The 18,662-nt window shown below is 42.0% G+C and overlaps 1 protein-coding gene across 1 annotated transcript in view; it reads left to right on the plus strand.

The window, feature by feature from the left end:
- The first annotated feature begins 10,977 nt into the window (after positions 1–10,977).
- UTP20 (UTP20 small subunit processome component) overlaps positions 10,978–18,662 on the plus strand; it is a 64,277-nt gene continuing 56,592 nt past the window's right edge. The window contains exons 1-9 of the mRNA XM_068668874.1: positions 10,978–11,119; positions 11,582–11,662; positions 12,455–12,521; positions 12,717–12,849; positions 13,270–13,458; positions 14,957–15,038; positions 16,090–16,227; positions 16,660–16,815; positions 18,442–18,588. Of these exons, the coding sequence (XP_068524975.1) occupies positions 11,075–11,119; positions 11,582–11,662; positions 12,455–12,521; positions 12,717–12,849; positions 13,270–13,458; positions 14,957–15,038; positions 16,090–16,227; positions 16,660–16,815; positions 18,442–18,588 (1,038 nt within the window). The 5' untranslated portion in view covers positions 10,978–11,074. The remainder of the gene's footprint in view (positions 11,120–11,581; positions 11,663–12,454; positions 12,522–12,716; positions 12,850–13,269; positions 13,459–14,956; positions 15,039–16,089; positions 16,228–16,659; positions 16,816–18,441; positions 18,589–18,662) is intronic.

Consider the following 18,662-nt stretch of genomic DNA (forward strand, 5'->3'; position numbering starts at 1 on the left):
CTGTCTGAACTGACTTGTGGAAATACACTGAGGGATTCTCCTGCTCATAGGCACAGGCAAAAGCTACTGCAAGTGAGGTAGGAGAGCACTGGAGGCTCGCTGATGCTGCTTAGCGGTGCTGTGAGGCACTTTGCAATTTGCCCTGATAGCCTGGGAGCCCTCTGACTTCCCGTGGTTCCATTCTCAAGTATGCAGTTTCAGGCTGTGTGGGGCTCAACTGCACCTACAGCAGCAGAGATGAGTTTGCAGGTGATGTTCACACCAAGCAACAGTCCTGTTTAGTGCAAGAGCGGGGTTCAGAAGTCTGAGCTCTGTTCTCCTCTGCTTCTACAGAGATGTGTTTGGAAACCTTCCCAGAGAATGACTTGGTAAGATAAAAAATCATTTAAAAATGCAAGCTGCAAAAAAAATTTTGATAAGAAAAAAATGTTAAGTTTGGCCTTTTCTGGGAACAATGTGTTATGATTTATTACTTGGAAAAACTCTATTTTTGTTTGGATAAGCTGCTTAGGAAGTGAAAGGCATGGGATCATGCCCTCTGTGTATACACACATGTATGTAAGTGGAAGGTGTTTGCCCATTCTTCAGTAACCATTGAACACCGTGACCAAATTTAACAGAGGGGTGGAGGCCTCAGAGCTAATAAGGTGCTACCACTTTTATCAAATTAGATGTTCAGGAAAGAGACATCCTGTAAATGGACTTGTCGAAATCAAGAGTGCAGCGGGAACTGAGCTTCTGTTAGATAATAGTGAAACCATATGAGAGAAGGACCTTAAAAACACCCAGCTGCAGGCAAAGCTCCTCATCTTCTTAAGAATGTGCTCCAACCAACACTGAGAGCTGTGGGGATCCAGGTTCCATTTACTCCTCTGTTCATGGAGCTAACTGCTTAATTTCCCTTTGGACATCATTATTAGCAATAACATATCAAATTAGACAGTTTGATTTTTCTCCCAATGCAATGCTTCTAGTCAAAATCTCTCTACAACTACCTGAAGGGCTCTCCAAACTACCTGAAAGAAGATAGCAACCAGAAGGGTGTTGGTCTCTTTTCTCAGGTGACAAGTGACAGAACACAAGGAAATGGTATCAAGTTACACCCGGGAATGTTTAGATTGGGATATGATGGGGAATTTCTTCCCGGAGAGGGTGGTCAACCATTGGAACGTGCTGCCTAGGGGAGTGGTGGAGTCCCCATCCCTGGAGGTATTTAAGAGATGTGTGGACATGGCACTAAGGGGCATGGTGTAGTGATGGGGTAAATTGATGGCTGGACTTGAAGGTCTTTTCCAATCTCAGTGGTTCTATGATTTTATGAAAATCCACTTCTTACATTTCTGAAATGTTCTTTTCCAGCAAATTTAATAAAATACACAGCATTCCTTTATCACCTTGAAAAACCTGTTGGGATTTTGGCGTCATGGAAGTTCATTGCTAATGGTAGTTTTATATATCTGAACACCAGTTAGTGTTTGGCTCCACTCTAATCTCTCCCGTTGCTGTGCTTGTCCATGCTGTTGCTTTGAATGGCTGAGCTCAGTACAGCTAGTTACCTAACTGCCACCATCATTAGCCTTGCTTCCCCTGATTTAATGTGATGCTTAGCAAATTTTTCCATGGTGTTATCAGTGGTGTTCTTAGCTGTCTAACTTTTTTTTTTTTTTTTTTTTGGTCAGTTCTTCTGTTAATAGTGTTTGGACATTAAAGAATGACAATGTAAGTAAATGGATTCAGAAGAGCAGTATTGTCATCCACATTCACTGTGAAACTTGGATGAATTCCTTAGGATCAGATATAGCCATGTGGCACCTCTATTTTGAGCACTGGGGTTTTCTTGTACAGAGATGTCCTGCAATTGTCACCTGCTTATTTCTAATCACTAGAGTACATTTCCAGAAATATTTTGGGAAACATACCCTGCTAGCAGGATTTCCAGTGCTAAAAGCATAGAACAGTATGTTTGAAAGTCCCTCTTATGCAGGCTGTGCACTGTGTGCAATAGCAAGAATGTGATGCAATTTATGAGTGTCTTATGCCTCAAAACACCACCATAAACAAAATATTAAAAGTTAAATATTTCAAGAAGTATAGTTCCCTAATTCTATTTCTCTAGCATTTCCAAACCTCTTTTCAGAGGCTAGGTTTGCAAAAGGAAGATAAACTTAAGACCCTGATTATTGTTACCCTGAGTAGCAACTTGATTGCTTGAAGTGGTTGTCCTCTCATGTTTAGCTTTAGGACACAGAATAGAGATGGAGTGACTTCCAGAGAAAGAGAGCAACAGAGGCAGGGCATCCCTACCCACGGCAGGCGGGTTGGAACTAGGTGATCTTTAAGGTCCCTTCCAACCCAAGCCATTCTATGATTCTATTCTAAGAGTAAGAGAGCTGCATTAAAGTTACAGAAATAAATCAAGTTCCTATTGACATTTTGAACGAAACCTCCTTGGCAGTTTGTTTTCTATTTTGCATTCAACAGAAATGTGAACGCATGCAATTTGCAAGCAAAATGATTTAAACGTGAATGCTTAATGGTCCTGAGAAGAAACCTTGGGGTTGTGTAACCCCCTAATACCAACACACCTTTTAAAATCAATAGGCAGTGCCACAGGATTGAAGGAAGTAGTTAAGCTACACATGAATGCTGAGTATTTAAATCTGGCTGATTTGGAGCCTATGGTTTATTTGCTAGAGAATTCTGTTCTTCAATTTAAAAGAACGAATTTCACAATTTATTTGTGGACTGTTCATGCAGTGAGATGTGACATGCATAAATATTTGCTCAAGAGAATAATTGGTTTGAGAATAAAATTTTGATACAGATGTCCCTTTAACTGAAAAGGATAAATAAGTTACATGCTTGAACTTTATTCTCATGGCTTTGGGATCTTTTGTTTATCTAAGGTGTTCAATTTTGCATCAACAGAATTACAATTCAACTAGTTTGCTTACTCACAGTTAATGTATGAGAAAGGGCTGTCGAAAGTTCACCAGAATGATCAAGGAAAATTTATTTTTTTTTCTGAGTAGATCTTTTCTTTATTTCATTGTTTTATTTCTGTTGTTTTCCCTTTTTCCACTACTTGCTATCCAAATGATCTCTGTTCACGTGTCCTAGCTGCTGTTATTTTGAGATGTGTTTGCTCTAGGTACACAGTGTAAGTACTGTGGTTATGCAGTTCAGCTCCCTATGTTTCCTCTCTAACCAGTGCAGAGAGACAGCCTCTTCAGAGAGAAACTGTGCTTGCTGCTTTGATATGTTCCCTGGAGGAATTTGTCTCTTCCTCTTATCTACAGAGGAAGCCTCTGAAAATGAGCCTCCTCACCTTGGCACTTAAGAATACTCTGAAAAATGTTCCCTGCCACTATCCCAGTGCCCTGAGTAGCTCTTCTTTTTGATTATTTGATGTATTCTTCCGTTCATACTCAGGAGTGTCTTTCACCAGTTCTGGCACCTCCCTTGTTATCTACTTCCCATCCTTCTTCGTAATTCCTAGTGCTTAATCCTTGTGCTCCCTCATCCCTTTCATCCTTTCATCTCCACTCTTTCTCTTAGTCCAAACATTTCTTCTGCCAGAATCCCTTCTTTTTGAACCTCAGTCTTGAGGCTGCCCATGCAGGAGATCACAGACACATACACTGCTTGCAAATGTTTCAAGGCAGTTACACATATTTGCACCAGCTCTCTATGTTTATCTAATTTGCTTGTCAGACATCCTCAAAGATGTAATCATCACCAAATGCAGATCAGAGAGGAGGTTTTGCCTTGGGCCCAAGGGAAAACAGCTGTCTGCAGCTGTTGGCTTTGGTTTAATTCATTTCTTCTGTTTTCCTGCAGGACTCATTACACCTATTTCTGATAGTGTCTGGACATTTCAAATAGCAAATCCCTGTCATTTTGGAGAGCAGAGATAATGCCATCAACCTTGGTCTCTCCCAGTATCCTGCTGGGCCACACCATAGTTTTTGTGGTCTCTTGGACTGCAGTCTTATGGCTGTTGCAGGATGCTGGTGAGTGAGTGGTGAGTGAGGTGTGGAAGGCAGAAAGCATGATTATTTTTACAGCCAAACTTTTTTTTTTTAGCTTCTGCACAAGCAGATTAATACCCATTTTGTAAATGTCACATTATAGTGTTAGCAATTCACAAATCATCAATGTGATGATGCACAAGGAATCACAGAGATAGAAATGGCAGTTTAGGGGGAGCACTTTGGTCACAGATGGGTTTAAGGGAATCTGTCTTTTCACTCAGCAGCTATTCCATATCTGTACAGTAGCATTAGCTGATCACCATTTGAAGAGAGCTTCTTTCATTTTGCTTCAGAATAGGCACTTGTGGAGCACCTGCAAATTGACCTATAAGTATTGATGCCATATAATATATGGCACACTGTAAATATTGATTGTCTTCCACCAGCTAGGAACACTAGGTCAAATGCATCTGCCAACACAGCAGATAGCCATAGCCAGAGAGATGCAGTGCACCCCTGTGTAAGCAAGCTGCTTACCATTTCAAGGAACAAGGACTTCACATGCCTCAGTGTCATCCTTTTCCTCACTTGGAAGGTGATGCCCATGACAGTTTTCTGTTTCTGAAATTCCAGTTTCCACATGGCATCTTCCACAGAGGGTTCTATCACTTTAGTGCATGTTACTTGTATCAGTTGCTTTAATGGCTCCTATTTGATTCAGACCAGTATTAGAAGTAGTATTAGAAGAAGCAGTATTAGAAGAAGCAGCAGCGTCCAAAAGGATATATAAGGTTACTGGAAAAGAGGGGACAGCCCTGTTTCTTTCCTTTTAGTTATCAATATGTCTGCAGTCAGAGCATTAATGAAGTTTTGCATTCCTTCCTCCTCCAGAGATAATCATTTTCCAAGCAAAGCAGAGTTGTATCTCCTTGCAGTGTTTTCATCACAGATGGGGACTCATTGACGGGCAGAAACTTGGGGTGCTAAGAGTTAAGAGCACACACCTGAGAAGTCTCTGAAAATCCTACTGCATTACGACTAGGGATGTTTTCTGGAAGCACAATTGATTATGGTGACAAATCCTTCTTGAGATCACATGGGATTTTGGAAAACAGGCCAAGAATCTAGCCATGTTTTTTTCTAACTTGTATAGTCCAATGCTGGAATTTTTTCATAAACATCTATGATTTAGCAGCCAGCACCAATAGCTGATGAAAATCTACCGACACACTGGAAGTGGCAAGAAGGGCTTTGTATCTTGATGTTGTATAAGTTCTTCCCCTTCTCCAAGCTACCCTCAAATATATCACCAAGCAGGACACACCAAAATAAGAATGTTTAACTGAGGTACTGTCTTCACTGGTACCTGAGAGCAAAATGAGAGCTGCAGGAATATTAGGATAGCTCACGCTGCAAACAAGAAAAAAAAATAGCCAAAACCTCAAATCCAAGTACCTAAATTTTGGACCCATCTTGTATGAACCAGGTGTATGCAGAGACATGAAGAATAGCATCATTTGTTTTGTATGTTATCTTCTATTCAGTGGCAGGAACGTGCTGTTCCTTTCAGTAACAAAATGCTGAGCCTGGCCTTATTTACCCCTGAATGCTATGCACAGCTGACTTTGCAAGTTTGAAGGCAGAAACTATTTGAGAAAGGGTACTTGATCCCATCCTTCTATCAGTTCATGTTTTCCACTCAAGAACACTGGCTTCTCAACATCCTTGTGACATGAGTACTGTTTTCAGCAGGGAAACTGCTGTTCTGGATTATTGATTTATTATTTCTTCAGTGGCCTTTTACAGATAAAGGATCCAATAAAGACAGAGCAAAACAAGAGGACAAAAAAAGAGTAAGAAAATTGTATGTGAAAGGTAGCAGTTATGTTGAGGGAAGCATTCCCCTGTGTGTACCTAAAGAGATCTTTACCATTTTCCATCTTCCCTGGTTTGGAAGGTTGGACTCTACCTTAAAACGTAAGGTTGTGATCTTGCCCCACCCAGTTCCTCACCTTACGCTGTAGCTTCAAGCTATCAAACAATGAAGAGGGATTTGGCGTTTGGGGGAAGGAGAAATCTGGCAGCATAGTCAGATTAACTACTAAGCTTTATGCTTTGTTCCTAGACATGCCAGATATCCAGGTTTCAGGTCATTTGTCAGAAATCTGAGCTAGACTGTAATGAGATGTTTAATACTCCCAGACAGCTAACAGACAGCCTGAAATCTAGACTGTCTCTGTCAGATCCAGATGCCCTTCATTCTAGTAGTGAGGGTGAAATGCAGGAGACAATTCACATCCTTTTTGTGAGAAAAGACTCCATCCTCCCTATTCATTTGCCTTTTTGTGTCCCTTGCTTTCTCTGTGGATCCTATGCCTGTTGTCCCTGTTGCTGTTGCTGTTATCAAGGCTGAAGCCAGTTCTGATGCTGCCATTGTGACTGAGCAGTAGGATGAAGAACAGCAGCACTGTAATCCCTTGTCTCAGGGCCATCTGTATAAATGTTGTCCATGCAGAAATCAGGCTCTTCTTCTTTCCAACACAAAGTACACTACACTTTCTTTCCCACCTCAAAAAATAAATAATAATAATAAATAAATAAATAATAATAACAAACCAAACTAAACTAAAATAAAATAAAAAAGTGTGACTTCCTACTGAACAGAAATGTTGGAATGCTATGGTTTGGCATGAAACAAAATTGTGCCAGGGACTGTATTAATAATTAATTGATCTGGATGATCCCTGTGCTCTGGCACTATTCAGTTTACTTCCAGAGATGGAGCTAGAGAAGCCCACCTGCTCCAGATCTGTAGCAGAAACCTGCTAGCAATAGAGGAGCCACTGTCCTAGATGCCTTAAAGGGCTGAGTCATGTTGTTGGTGCCCCCTTCCATGAAAGAAGGCTCTAAATTCAGGATATTTCAGGGATGAATGCCTCTCCCCCTACACAAATAGAAATCTGGGCTCTATAGTCCAGCTCCTAGTTCAAAACTCTCTCTGATCTGCAAGCCTAAATGTAGGTGACATTGTCCCCAGGACTCAGCCAGCATTGACCTGGAGTTGCACTATTTACAAAATCTCTGTGCTCCAGGCATATCAGAAAAAATGTGGCCAAACAGTTCTGCCAGTTTGCAGAACAGGATTCCAATATCTTGTCTGTTTTGTTTTTGAAAATGCAAGTGCTTTCAACCATATCCCACATAATCTTGTGGGGTTTTCTTCTGCAAGACAAGGCAAAATGCCAGCTAGAAGCTGAGAAGGAAACTGGCAAAGAAAAAAAATGTCCTTGTGTTTCAAAGGGCTCTTCATGCTTTCCAGACAAATTAAAAAATAAATAAATAAAAATCTGTTTGCAGTAGTTGTATAAGTATTCCAAAGACATCATGCACCTGTATAACTTGTAATCAGACCCATGCCAGCCTCCCCCCTCACTGAGGAACTTGAAGAGATCCTGTGATGCAGCGGGATTCCAGCCGTGTGGCACACAAACTGTGTACCCCAAGTTGTTCTGTGGGGTGACTCGAAACAAAGAGAAGGACTTCTGGGATCACAAGCAACTCTTACCACTTCAACCTACTTAGTAACCTACTCCAGTAACCTACTTAGTGTCTTAAATACTGATTGAAGAATCTACCACTGAGCATTCAAGCTTGGAAGTAGTTTGGCTCAATTCACAGTGTTTCCCTTAATCTATTTCAACTGAGGGGCATTCAGCAGGTCAGTTGCAAATACACGCATATAATGAGGTCATCTACACTACATTTCTAAGGCATGATTTGTTTTATTCTAACCTGGATTATTTAAATACAAGAATGTGTCTAGATCTCCTCTGAATAAAAAGGGAGCCTGAAGAGACAGACAGGTGCATTGTAAATGTTGCAAACTGCAAGAGGAGTTCTCTGAGACCAGCCTGAGTTAAATACAGAGGTATTTTATCCAAATTACTATTATTAGTCTAAATTGATAGTGCTGATTTAAAAGAACAAACAAACAAAAAGACAACCTGGAAAGCATTACACTGACTCAAAGTAAGACACATTTCCAGAGGACAAACATGCTTTTGGGTCTACACAGTGGTTCTTGCTCTTGCTGAGACAGGCAAATAAATTTTGGACAGCAGGACTAAAAAGTCCAGGAATGGAGAAGACAATAGGAATCTTAGACCGGCTCCAGAAGTGCTGATGTATTACTGCCAGGTTGTAGCCCACAGCAAGTGATTGAAGAAGTTAGATCTGCATAGGTGACCAATTTGATAGGCACACACGTGCTGTTTTAGAAGTTTCCACTACGTGCCTCTGCAGGTATTACTACCAATAAACCATCACTCCAGAAGGCCATCTGCTTGCTGTTAGCATGGCTTTCTGAAGGAGAGACTGTTTGACAGCTGGGCCTGCCATATAATCACAGGGTGTTGGAGCTGGGGCCTGCCCAAAGGTGGGAGAGTCATATCTCTTCCTGGAAATGTGAAGGATTAAGGCCTGAGGCACTGCAGTCAGAGGAGTTCTTGTAGGCAGGATGTTGTTAATTTAGATGTTGCTCATGCAGAAGCAGACAAGGGATCTTTTGTATCAGTGAACCCTTCCAGCTGGTTTCAGCACTACTGCTGATGGCCACAATGGTTTCGGTACCTGACCTACTCCCCAGAGGCTCACTCAGACATAGCTCCAAGCACTGTATTCACAGTGCTGCCTGAAGTGCAGTCCATCAGTTCTTCAGGCAGCTCTCACACACATCAGTGGTTGCAGGGCTAGCCATGCTCATTCTTTTGCAAAGTTGACAGCCTACAAACATAAAGTAGCATTTGTAACTTTTTAAAACGTCACCTAACATCTTTTATTATTCATGTTGATGCCTCTTCTGCAACAGGCAAAGCACATCTGAGCTCTTCTCCCTGATGCTTTCCATGAATGGTAGAGCTGATTCTTACCCCTGGATGATTTTGGAGCACACGCATCCCAGGAATTTGCACAACTCTAAGATGCTATTCATAACAGGAAAAAAAAAAAAAAAAAAAATTCTTGTGGACTGTTTTCCACAAGCTCACAATATGTATATTAGGAGCATATTAGGGGAATTTACTAACCATAGCCAGAGAGGTATTTGTACACTTAAATGGTGGCATATTGGTGACTAAGTTCGTCTGTGGATCCAGACCTGTCCACGTGCTCATAGGTGCACATTGCCATGGAGATATTTGGGATGAAGGCATTCAAGCTGAACTTTTCAAATTCCAATGCCTAAATTACACATTCTCTTCTGACTAATGCAAATGCCAGCAGTCTTTATTTATTTATTTATTTATTTATTTATTTATTTATTTATTATTATTCCCATAGAAGAGCAAGCTCCAAAACGTGTGGTTCTTTGGGAGCAGGTGTTGAAGTGAGCACGCTCCCCTGCCTGTCCAGATGACTATCCTGTTAACAGCTTAACAGCTGCCCCTGGGCAGCTTTTCTGGATACACCTGGCAGCACTTAACCTGTCAGGTATGTTCAGAGCAGTGGGTCCCCACGTGCACTTCAGCCATGCTCAAGTCCAGCCTGGTGGCTTGCAGAGTAACTGCCTGCCTGGTTGCTCAGGGTGGCCTTGAGCTGCCTCTAACAGGCAGGGCAGGCAGGCTGGGGAAAAGCAAACTGCCCAGCCCTGTCAGCTGCCTCATGAGATGACACACACAGCTTGGGGCTGCTCATAATGCATCTGCCCAAACCAAAGCTTCAACCAACTTCCAGCTCACCTCTTATCTCCCTAGCCCACACCTTCTACCTCCATAATTGCAACCACAGCCAGAAGCTCCCACAGGCCCTGGTACTTCTGTGAGCACAGCAGCATGCTGTCAGCATATCAGTCCATAGTTATTTGTGAGGCATTAGTTTGCACTTTGCCTGGGATATTTTGGTGGTTTTGTTGTTGTTGTTGTTGTTTGTTTGTTTGTTTGTTTTTCTTTATCTTTTTTGAGCTCTGGATAAAAGTCTAACAAAAGCAGGGGGCAACAACCAGGTGAGGCCCTGGTCAGGCCTCAGCTGGAGTACTGTGTCCTGTTCTGGGCCCCCCAGTACAAAAAAGACAGGGATCTCCCGGAAAGAGTCCAGCAGAGGGACACAAAGATGATACAGGGCCTGGAGCATCTCCCCTATGAGGAAAGGCTGATACCTGGGTCTGTTCAGCCTTGAGAAGACTGAGAGGGGATCTTATCAATGCTTATAAATACCTGAAGTGTGGGAGACAGGGATATGACCAACCTCTTTTCAGTGGTTTGTAGGGACAACACAAAGGGCAATTGCCACAAAATGGATCACAGGAAGTTCTGCACCAACATGTGAAAAGAACTTCTTCACAGTGAGGGTGACAGAGCACTGGACCAGGCTGCCCAGGGAGGTTGTAGTCTCCTTCTCTGGTGATATTCAAGGCCCATCTGGATGCCTACCTGTGCAACCTGCTCTAGAGAACCTGCTTTGGCAGGGGGTTTGGACCTGATGATCTTGAGGTCCCTTCCAACGCCTACAATTCTGTGATTTCATCCCCTGCCATCATTGCTTAGCTGGCAGTTGTGTCCATCTACCTAGAACCTCCTCCCTGCTTTCATAGAGTGGCTTGGATTAGAAGAGACCTTAAAGATCATCTAACTCCAATCCTCCTAGGGACACTTTCCACTAGGTCAGGCTGCCCAAAGCCCCATCCAGCCTGGCCTTGAACACCCCCAGGGATGGGGCATCCACAGCTTCTCTGGGCAGCCTGTGCCAGCTATGCAAGCCACCCTCACAGTGAAGAATTTCTTCCTAACATCTAATCTAATCTCCCTTTTAGTTTAGAACCACTCCCCCTTGCCCTATCGCTGTCTGCCCGTGACAGTCTGTCGCTATTTCCCAAAAACGGAGGGGAGCTCGGGCCAGACTCCTCAGGGAGACGCAGATCGCGGCCAACACACCGAACCAAACCCCGACCCGAGCCAGCCCCAACCCCTCCACCCGCCCCTTCCGCCGACGGGTCCGCTTTCTCCTCCTCCTTCTCCTCCTCCTCCTTCTCCTCCCCCTGCTCCCAGCAGCCCTGCCCGGCATGGCGGCGCCCAGCGCATAGTGCCGCACGTGTGGCCGCCGCCACCATGCCGGGCAAGCCCTCGGCCCCCCAGTCGGGGAACACGCACCGGGTGAGCGCCCGCCTCGCCGGGCCGCTAGGGTTTGGTAACGGGGCGGCGGTGCCACCGACACGGGGCTGGGGGAGACACGGGGGCTGAATTTAGCCGTACCCACCGCTGGGCATCTGGGGGAAAGTGGCTAAATTTTCCTGCATCGCTTTCACCATGTTTTGGGGGCGCATGGTCCTAAGGGCTCCCTGCGCTGGGCCCTTTGGTGCACGGGCAGCAGCCGGCTGCTCAAGGTGTTGTGGGGTGGGCTTTTAATTCTCTTCAGTTACAAATGTCCTCTCCTTCATTGGTACCGTGAGCTCTTTTTTTTTGCATTAGGATTGGAATTGAGCCGTTTACAGATTGATTAGTGCGATCTGATAGTCCACCTTCAGGAGCAGGTTCTTTGTAGTGTGCATGCTATTAAGAAGGGCTTCCTAAGTTTTGAGAACAGAGCAAAAACGTGTATGTCCTTTTGTTTTACAGTTTCTCACCTTTTCGGAACGCTTAAGTAATGTTAATATTGATATTATTCACCGGATTGACAGAACTGGAAGTTATGCTGAGGTGAGAAAAGCGACAGCAGTGGTTTTCTGCAAGAGGATCTCAGATCACAACACAAGTAGTCACGCTCCCTGAAATATCCACTTAAAAACTTCTCTGGGAGGGGGGGAATTACAAAGAAGCTCATGGAAGAGTTGCCTTTTCTGGAGTCTCATTTCCTGCTTTGTTCCTCGTTTCTTGAAATATTTCACAGTATTGCCATAGGGACTCTTTGACAGCATCACTCTGATCACATCCATGTAGCTCGTGGGCCTCTGAGCATAGAAGACGTGGCTCTGACAGCAGTTCTAGGTCCAGTCCTGCAAAGACCTAAGGATGCTGAGTAGTTGCAATAGTCACAGCATGTGCATGTCTTTAAAGATCATCCGTGTGTCCTGTAGATCATCACTGAATGCAGTCTTTAGCAGGTTATAGCCTCCTGGTCTGCTGGATTGTTTTTCTGAACTTCCCATTCAATAGCTGTGATGATGCCAAAAGAAATCCCACAGTGTTTATGCTGTGTGCTTTGTGGTTCAGTATCTTAGATTATGAACAACCAACGGAAGTCTAAAAAACAATTATGTAAATGAGTCCTATCACCAGAAAATATTTTCAAATGTTTTTTTTGAACATAGAAACAGAAGTTTTATTTTCTGGCAAATTCCACAGCGCCCTTTGAAATGAAGTAATCACAGTTTTTTAAGATTTTTTTAAAATGTTTGAAGCACTTGGTAGTTCTTTTCGTTTAAACCTCTCATATTTACAGGCTGTTTTCACAGGAGCTGACAAACTGTTATTTTGTCTTTATTTTGACAGGAGGTTGAAACCTACTTTTTTGAAGGACTACAGAAATGGAGGGAACTGAACCTTACTCAGCATTTTGGTACCTGATTTTTATTTGTTGGTATTTGCCCTAAACTGTAAAAATACATTTCTTCTGCATCCAGAGCCCCCTGGGATATTTTCTATTCATTGAATTTTGTATTGGGCTCTGGAGAGCTATTAGTTTTTAGTTTCCTTTATGTTGACCAGGAACTGGACTAGAATTTTCATGGTTTCTTTTTTGTGCTTTAAACAGTGCAGTTCTACAAAGAAGTGGCCAACAAATGCCAGTCCTTCAACCAGCTCGTCTATTACCAAAGTACTGTTGTGCAGAGCTTGAAGACACATTTGCAAGTCAAAGGCAGTCTTGCCTATCAACCCTTATTAGAGTAAGTATTTGTTGACAAAATGTAGTCAGAAATCTGAAGGTATTACAAGTAAGTAATTCTAGTCCTATTGTATTATTTTTCTTTATTGTACGTGAGGAAAGAAGTATAGCAATGAGATGCCCAAAATGGGATTAGATAATTGGCATTTATCTATTAGAGATTCACAGTCCTGAGTCTTTAGAAAAAAATGCTTTGGTTGATATTGATCATCTGTATCTTGTTTAATGTTACCTACTTGAAGTATTTTGAATTTTCAAACTTATCTAATAGGCAGCTGTGAATGACGATACTTAAGTAAAAGTTAGAAGCAAGAGTGATGCCGTCTTTTCAAAAAGATTGTGCTAGATTGCAAGCAATGCTTGTCTAGGTTCTTACTGGCTTATTTTAAAATAAACTAACACTGTATTGTCTGAAACACAGTCTAGTGGTGCAGCTGGCTCGAGATCTCCAGGCTGATTTCTATCCACACTTCAATGACTTCTTCCTGGCTATCACCAATCTATTGGATACACAGGACACAGAGTTGCTGGAATGGGCTTTTACCTCTCTTTCCTATCTCTACAAATACTTGTGGAGGTTGATGGTGAAGGACATAAGTAACATATACAGGTAAAGGCTGTGTTTAATGTCTGCCTTGATCAGCAGTTATTAAATGCTATAGGAATGCCAGTTCCAGATGAATATCTGGCTTAATGATTCAGTATATAGTTGTTAGCATGCTTTCTCTGCTTTCCGAAACAGACTGTGAGCTGTGTTATCATATGCAGCTCCTTTGAGATCCCCCTGACTTGCATGTGCACTGCATTGGAGGAGGGGTACAGGTTGGTCTGCAGTTTTGAGTGTTTGGCCCTCTTTTCTCCTGGTGTGGTGGATGCAAGTGGTGATAGGAGAAAAAGCAGGTACCTCAGCTGGGTAGACAAAACTCAGAAAGACAATGACAGTTTAAACAAGTCTAAATTCTGCACATGTCTCTTGAGTGCCTGTCAAGTAACTCAGTCATATTTGTATCATTTCTGTCTTTTCCAATTGCAGACTCCTAGAGTTAATGACATTAAATGGACTCCTTTGAGTCTTTAATTGCTGCTGTTGCAGCATTTTGCCCTTTATGTGCTTAACTTCTTCCTGTCTGTTTAGTGAAAAAGCAGACAAGCAGTGCACAGTTTTGTATGCCGTGAAATTCCTTGCCGTAGGGTGCTGTGCATGTAGAAGGTTGGCATAAGCTCACAGGGAAACTGACCAAGTTTGAGGGAATTTCCAATTGCATAGGAACCACTTCTGGCTTGAAAAGTCCTTAAGCTGCAGGTGGCTAAAAGCTGGTTTTGTATGTGCTTGCCCTGTTTTTAAACTTTTCCCAGGCACCTGCTTCTGGCTGCTGCTAGATACTGAATACAGACCTGTGGTCTGACCCACTATGATTGCTTGTTCAATCTTATGCTACTCTGGTAGCATTTTTTTATTATTTATTTATTTTTTTTGTCATAGTCAGTGGGTCCATGTTGCTTCTTACTAGAAGCCTTCAGTCTTTCAATTCAGAGCAGATGGAGCAAAAGATGGGTTACAGATTTCTTCCCCAACCCACAAAAGTTGTCAGGCATATTGCAAAAACATCTGTTTGGCTGTGAATCTGAGGCATCACTCTCTGCACTTAACATGTGCTAAGCCACCTGTAACCATTACTGATATTTACCAGAGAACTGCAAATACTTGTCACCCCTCTAAATTGTATCTTTGGAAAATTTACATGCACAAGAGAGCTTGTTGGCTCAGCTGAAGTAGAAATCTGGTATATCAAATCAACTTTGTTTTCACTTAGTGCTGCTGAATGTATCTGCTGAAAATCTTGATGCCGCAATTGGATCTGTGTGGATCCAGAGCTGTTTGAGGTATTTAGTCTGCAGCTTAAGCTTGGTGTTATCATTTGATCTTTGCAAGACTGTTCTTTACACTTGGAGGGTGGGAAGGAATGGAATTGAGGAAGGTATTTACCCTCTCTAGAAGGACAGATTCTTGGTGTTTGTAAGACATGACAATGTAAGCTGCAAACATAATTTTTTAAAACAATTGATGCATTCCCTTTAAGATAGTTTATTATTGTGTGTCTTTGTAGCCTGTACAGCACCCTGCTGGCTCACCACAAGCTTCACATCAGAAACTTTGCTGCTGAAAGTTTTGTCTTTCTAATGAGAAAGGTAAGTGAGGTGTTTGTACGTTGACTCTTTCTCCATTCTATGGTGGCTTGTGGCTTCAATATGTAATAAGTTCTCTGTAAATGAGAGCTTACAGGGCCTGAATTGGCATTCTGCATATCTTGAGTTGTGATTTTCAGTGAATGTTTTGCTGAGTATGTCATGTAATTCATATCAGCAGTGGCAAATAGAGGCCTTAGCATTCTCTGTTTTAAAAATAGTTGAACCAAATGGGTCATCTTGCAAAAGGGAGGCTTTGGTTTGTAAATACATATTTTCTCACTGGCTTTTTCAATAATGCTTTAAAGCCTTTGTAGAAAAAGTTATTGTGACAACCTTTTTGCACTCCTGAAAATCAGATTATTTAATGCTCACAGGCAGATCAGTTAAGGCGAAACATCAGCTTTTCATGCAGTAAGGAAAGACAGTAGTTATTTTGTTGTTTTGTTTTTTTTTTTTTTCATTCAAAAAACACAAAAACCAGAATTCCTGAGAATGATTAGCAAATTTGGGTATCCCCGTTATTGGCCTGAGTTGAGAGGTCTTAATAAAGCACATTTGTTTAGTTGTTTTCCAAAGTTGCTGAACTTTGAGTGAAGTCCTCAGGCATAGAGGGTTTCAGAATCTGAGGTCAGAAATATTTGCAGTATTCCCAGGTGTTGTTATAGTTTTGGATGACTGCATTCTGTTTTCAGCTGATACACGTCTCTTTCCATGCCAGAGCGGTGACCTTTGTGTTTCAGTTGGGACCAATTTAGTGGTGCATTTATGCACATGCTTAACTCTAAAATCGTAAGAGTAATCAAAAGGCCGTATTTCATCTGCAATAGGCCTTAGTAGGCCCATGTTCATTTAGGCAAGAGGACTTGTAACAACTGAATAGCTGACTTTTTCTTAGAGTTTCCTTGGTGGTCGCAGAAATAGTGAGCTTGAACTGATGTGGAAAGGCACAGGACTAGAAGAATAATGTGGTGCTGTAGAGCCATTTAATTGCATCTTTTCACCTGGTAACTCTGAATAGAAGATGACTTTTTTTTATCCTTGTGTTTTGTAGGTTTCTGATAAAAATGCTCTCTTCAATTTGATGTTCCGTGACCTGGGGGAGCACCCTAAGAAGGTGGAAGGTGTAGGACAACTACTTTTTGAGATGTGCAAGGGTGTTCGAAACATGTTCCACTCTTGTGCAGAGACGGTAAAGACAAGAAAAAAAGATAGCTGGTGTAGATGTTGCTGTAATGGATCGCTTTGTGAAACCATTGAGTGTTGCCTTGTTCACCTCAGTAGATCCCTAGTGATGAACATACTGTTCGTTATTTAACAGGATCTGAAAGCTGCTGTCTAAAAATCTTTCCTGAGATCGGAAGGTTGTTTTTTTTGTCATTTCTATATGATATTTCTGTATATTAAAATGGTACTGCTTGATAATGCTATACATGTTTTATACCCTCCAGATGAATCTAAAAACAGTTCAGATTTTAAGTGATAGCCTATTTTTTTCCACTAATCATTCTAGAGAGAATTGAGATCACTAAAATATTTTAATAGTATCTTGCTCTAACAAACCTCAGAATTGCTGGATTTATTTTCTGAGTATAAGGATATGATACGCTCTTTTCTTGTACAGGCTGTGAAGTTAATTCTGGTAAAGCTGGGGCCAGTTACTGAAAAGGAGATTGAACTACCATGGATAACTGTTGGAGAAGCCTTTGAGCAGATGATCAGATCAGCTGCAGTGCATATCCATAAGGAGCATTTTGATATTGTTTTCAAGTGTCTGGAGGTACACTGATTTACATTTTTTTTTTTCTTCTGTTCACAAGAGGCTGAAAAAAAGCTGTGCACACTTACCAAGAAAACTATTTTTGTCCTATTAGACCAGAACTGGGTTCTACATCCTTTGGAAACATTAACTACAGTGTCATGTGTATGGAAAAAAAATCCCACTCTTCTTTTGCAAGTTCAGAGTGAACCAGGTGGCTGTGCTGCCCTGTGATTAGTAAGTGAGCCTTGGGGCTCAGTCGCACATCTGGGCAAGGAGGGTTTGTAGGGTCTGCCTTTTCAGAGACAGGTATTGCAGGCCCCTTGCTGGGGTTAGAGCTTTTCTTATACTACTCAACTAAATCTACTAGTGCTTCCAAACTCACTTTGCAGTGGTGAAGCCTTTTGCTGCAGCTCTCTTTACATCAAAGACTTGGGCTGAACTTGGAGAGCCACATTTAAGCCTCAGAGACAAGTGTTGCGAATACCCAAGCTGTTTTCAGTCCAGGTGTTCCCATGTTGCCTCTTCATGGTTGCACCCAGAGGTCTGAGGGAGTAGAGCTGTGTACCGTGGGCTGTGCTCTGCTGAGTCAGAGTGATGTTGAACAATGAGCAAGGGCTTAGCATGTGATTTTTACTTACCTGATAGCCATTTAGATGTTTTCTTCCTAAGTAGTGAGATTTGCTAAGGGATGTTAAAACTTCTTGCAGTTGACAACATATTCCATGAGTTTTGCTTCTCAGAAGGGTGAAATGGAAGATTGGAAGAAATGGTAGTCAGGCAAACCTAGTTGAAGGCAGTCCTTCCAATTTTGGTAAACAGTCCAGTTTGTGTGGTAGTGGGAACTCTCTACTTGTGACTGTCCAGTTACCTTGAAAATCCCATCCTGTTCCTCCTGCCTCACACAGTATGATAGTAGTTGCTGTCTGACTGTTTATTAGACACAGAACTGTTTGTCACTGGATGTTTTTTAATCGTGGAATCTGTCACCTGCAGTTGTGATGAAATCTTAGGAACTGATGACATAGTTCTCTTTCTATTTAATAAGGCTTGTTTGTTTTTTTTACCTTGGGAGCTGGTTAGTTGTGCTCAGTATCATCCTCAGAGGAAAATGATGCCAATATCTGTGATAGGTCTCTAAACTGGGTTCAGTTCATAGGACCAAGGATAGGATTTTACGTTCTCTTGACAGAAAGAGACATGGATGAGAGTGATCCAGGGCAACTCCATTATCTACATAATGTAGATTATATGAGTAGCCTCTCAGAATCCATGTTAGCATAAGGATGCTGAAGTATAAAAGCACTTAAATTCTGGTGATCTCCAGTGGAAGCTGGGTGCTTTCATACCATCATGGGTTTGGAGAAGAGTCCTCTTTCTCTTCCATGTTCGGTTTGTAGTTTTTTCACCTTATCTTGGCAGGTATTTATGTTTCTGTCCAAGGAATTCAGGATGCTTGTTTTTACAAAATGGGAATCCCATGTTATTTCTGGAAGGTTTAGTTTGTTGAACATGAGTGAGGGAGTCAGCAGTAATTTGTTGGTCTGATGAAATGGTGATACTTTAGAATGGCTTTCAAATAGCAGTAAGTGAAACAGGGTCTGATCATTTATCTGAATCATTTTGTTTTCCATTTTTTTTAAACAGGAGTCACTCTTAGACTTGCAGAGCAAAATAACTAAGGCCAACTGCAGTATGGTTTCAGAGCAGATGGAAAGGATTCTGCAAGCATATCTGATCCTATTGAAACATGCAAATGGATCCAAAGTCTCGCTGCCTGAAAACGTCTGTCAGGTAGGTCAAACCATCACTTTGTATGGCTTGCCAAAGAAGTATCAGTTAAACCTGGAAGAGGTATGGTCAGCTGC

This window comes from Anas acuta, chromosome 1 (assembly GCF_963932015.1).
Source record: "Anas acuta chromosome 1, bAnaAcu1.1, whole genome shotgun sequence".
NCBI lineage: Eukaryota > Metazoa > Chordata > Aves > Anseriformes > Anatidae > Anas > Anas acuta.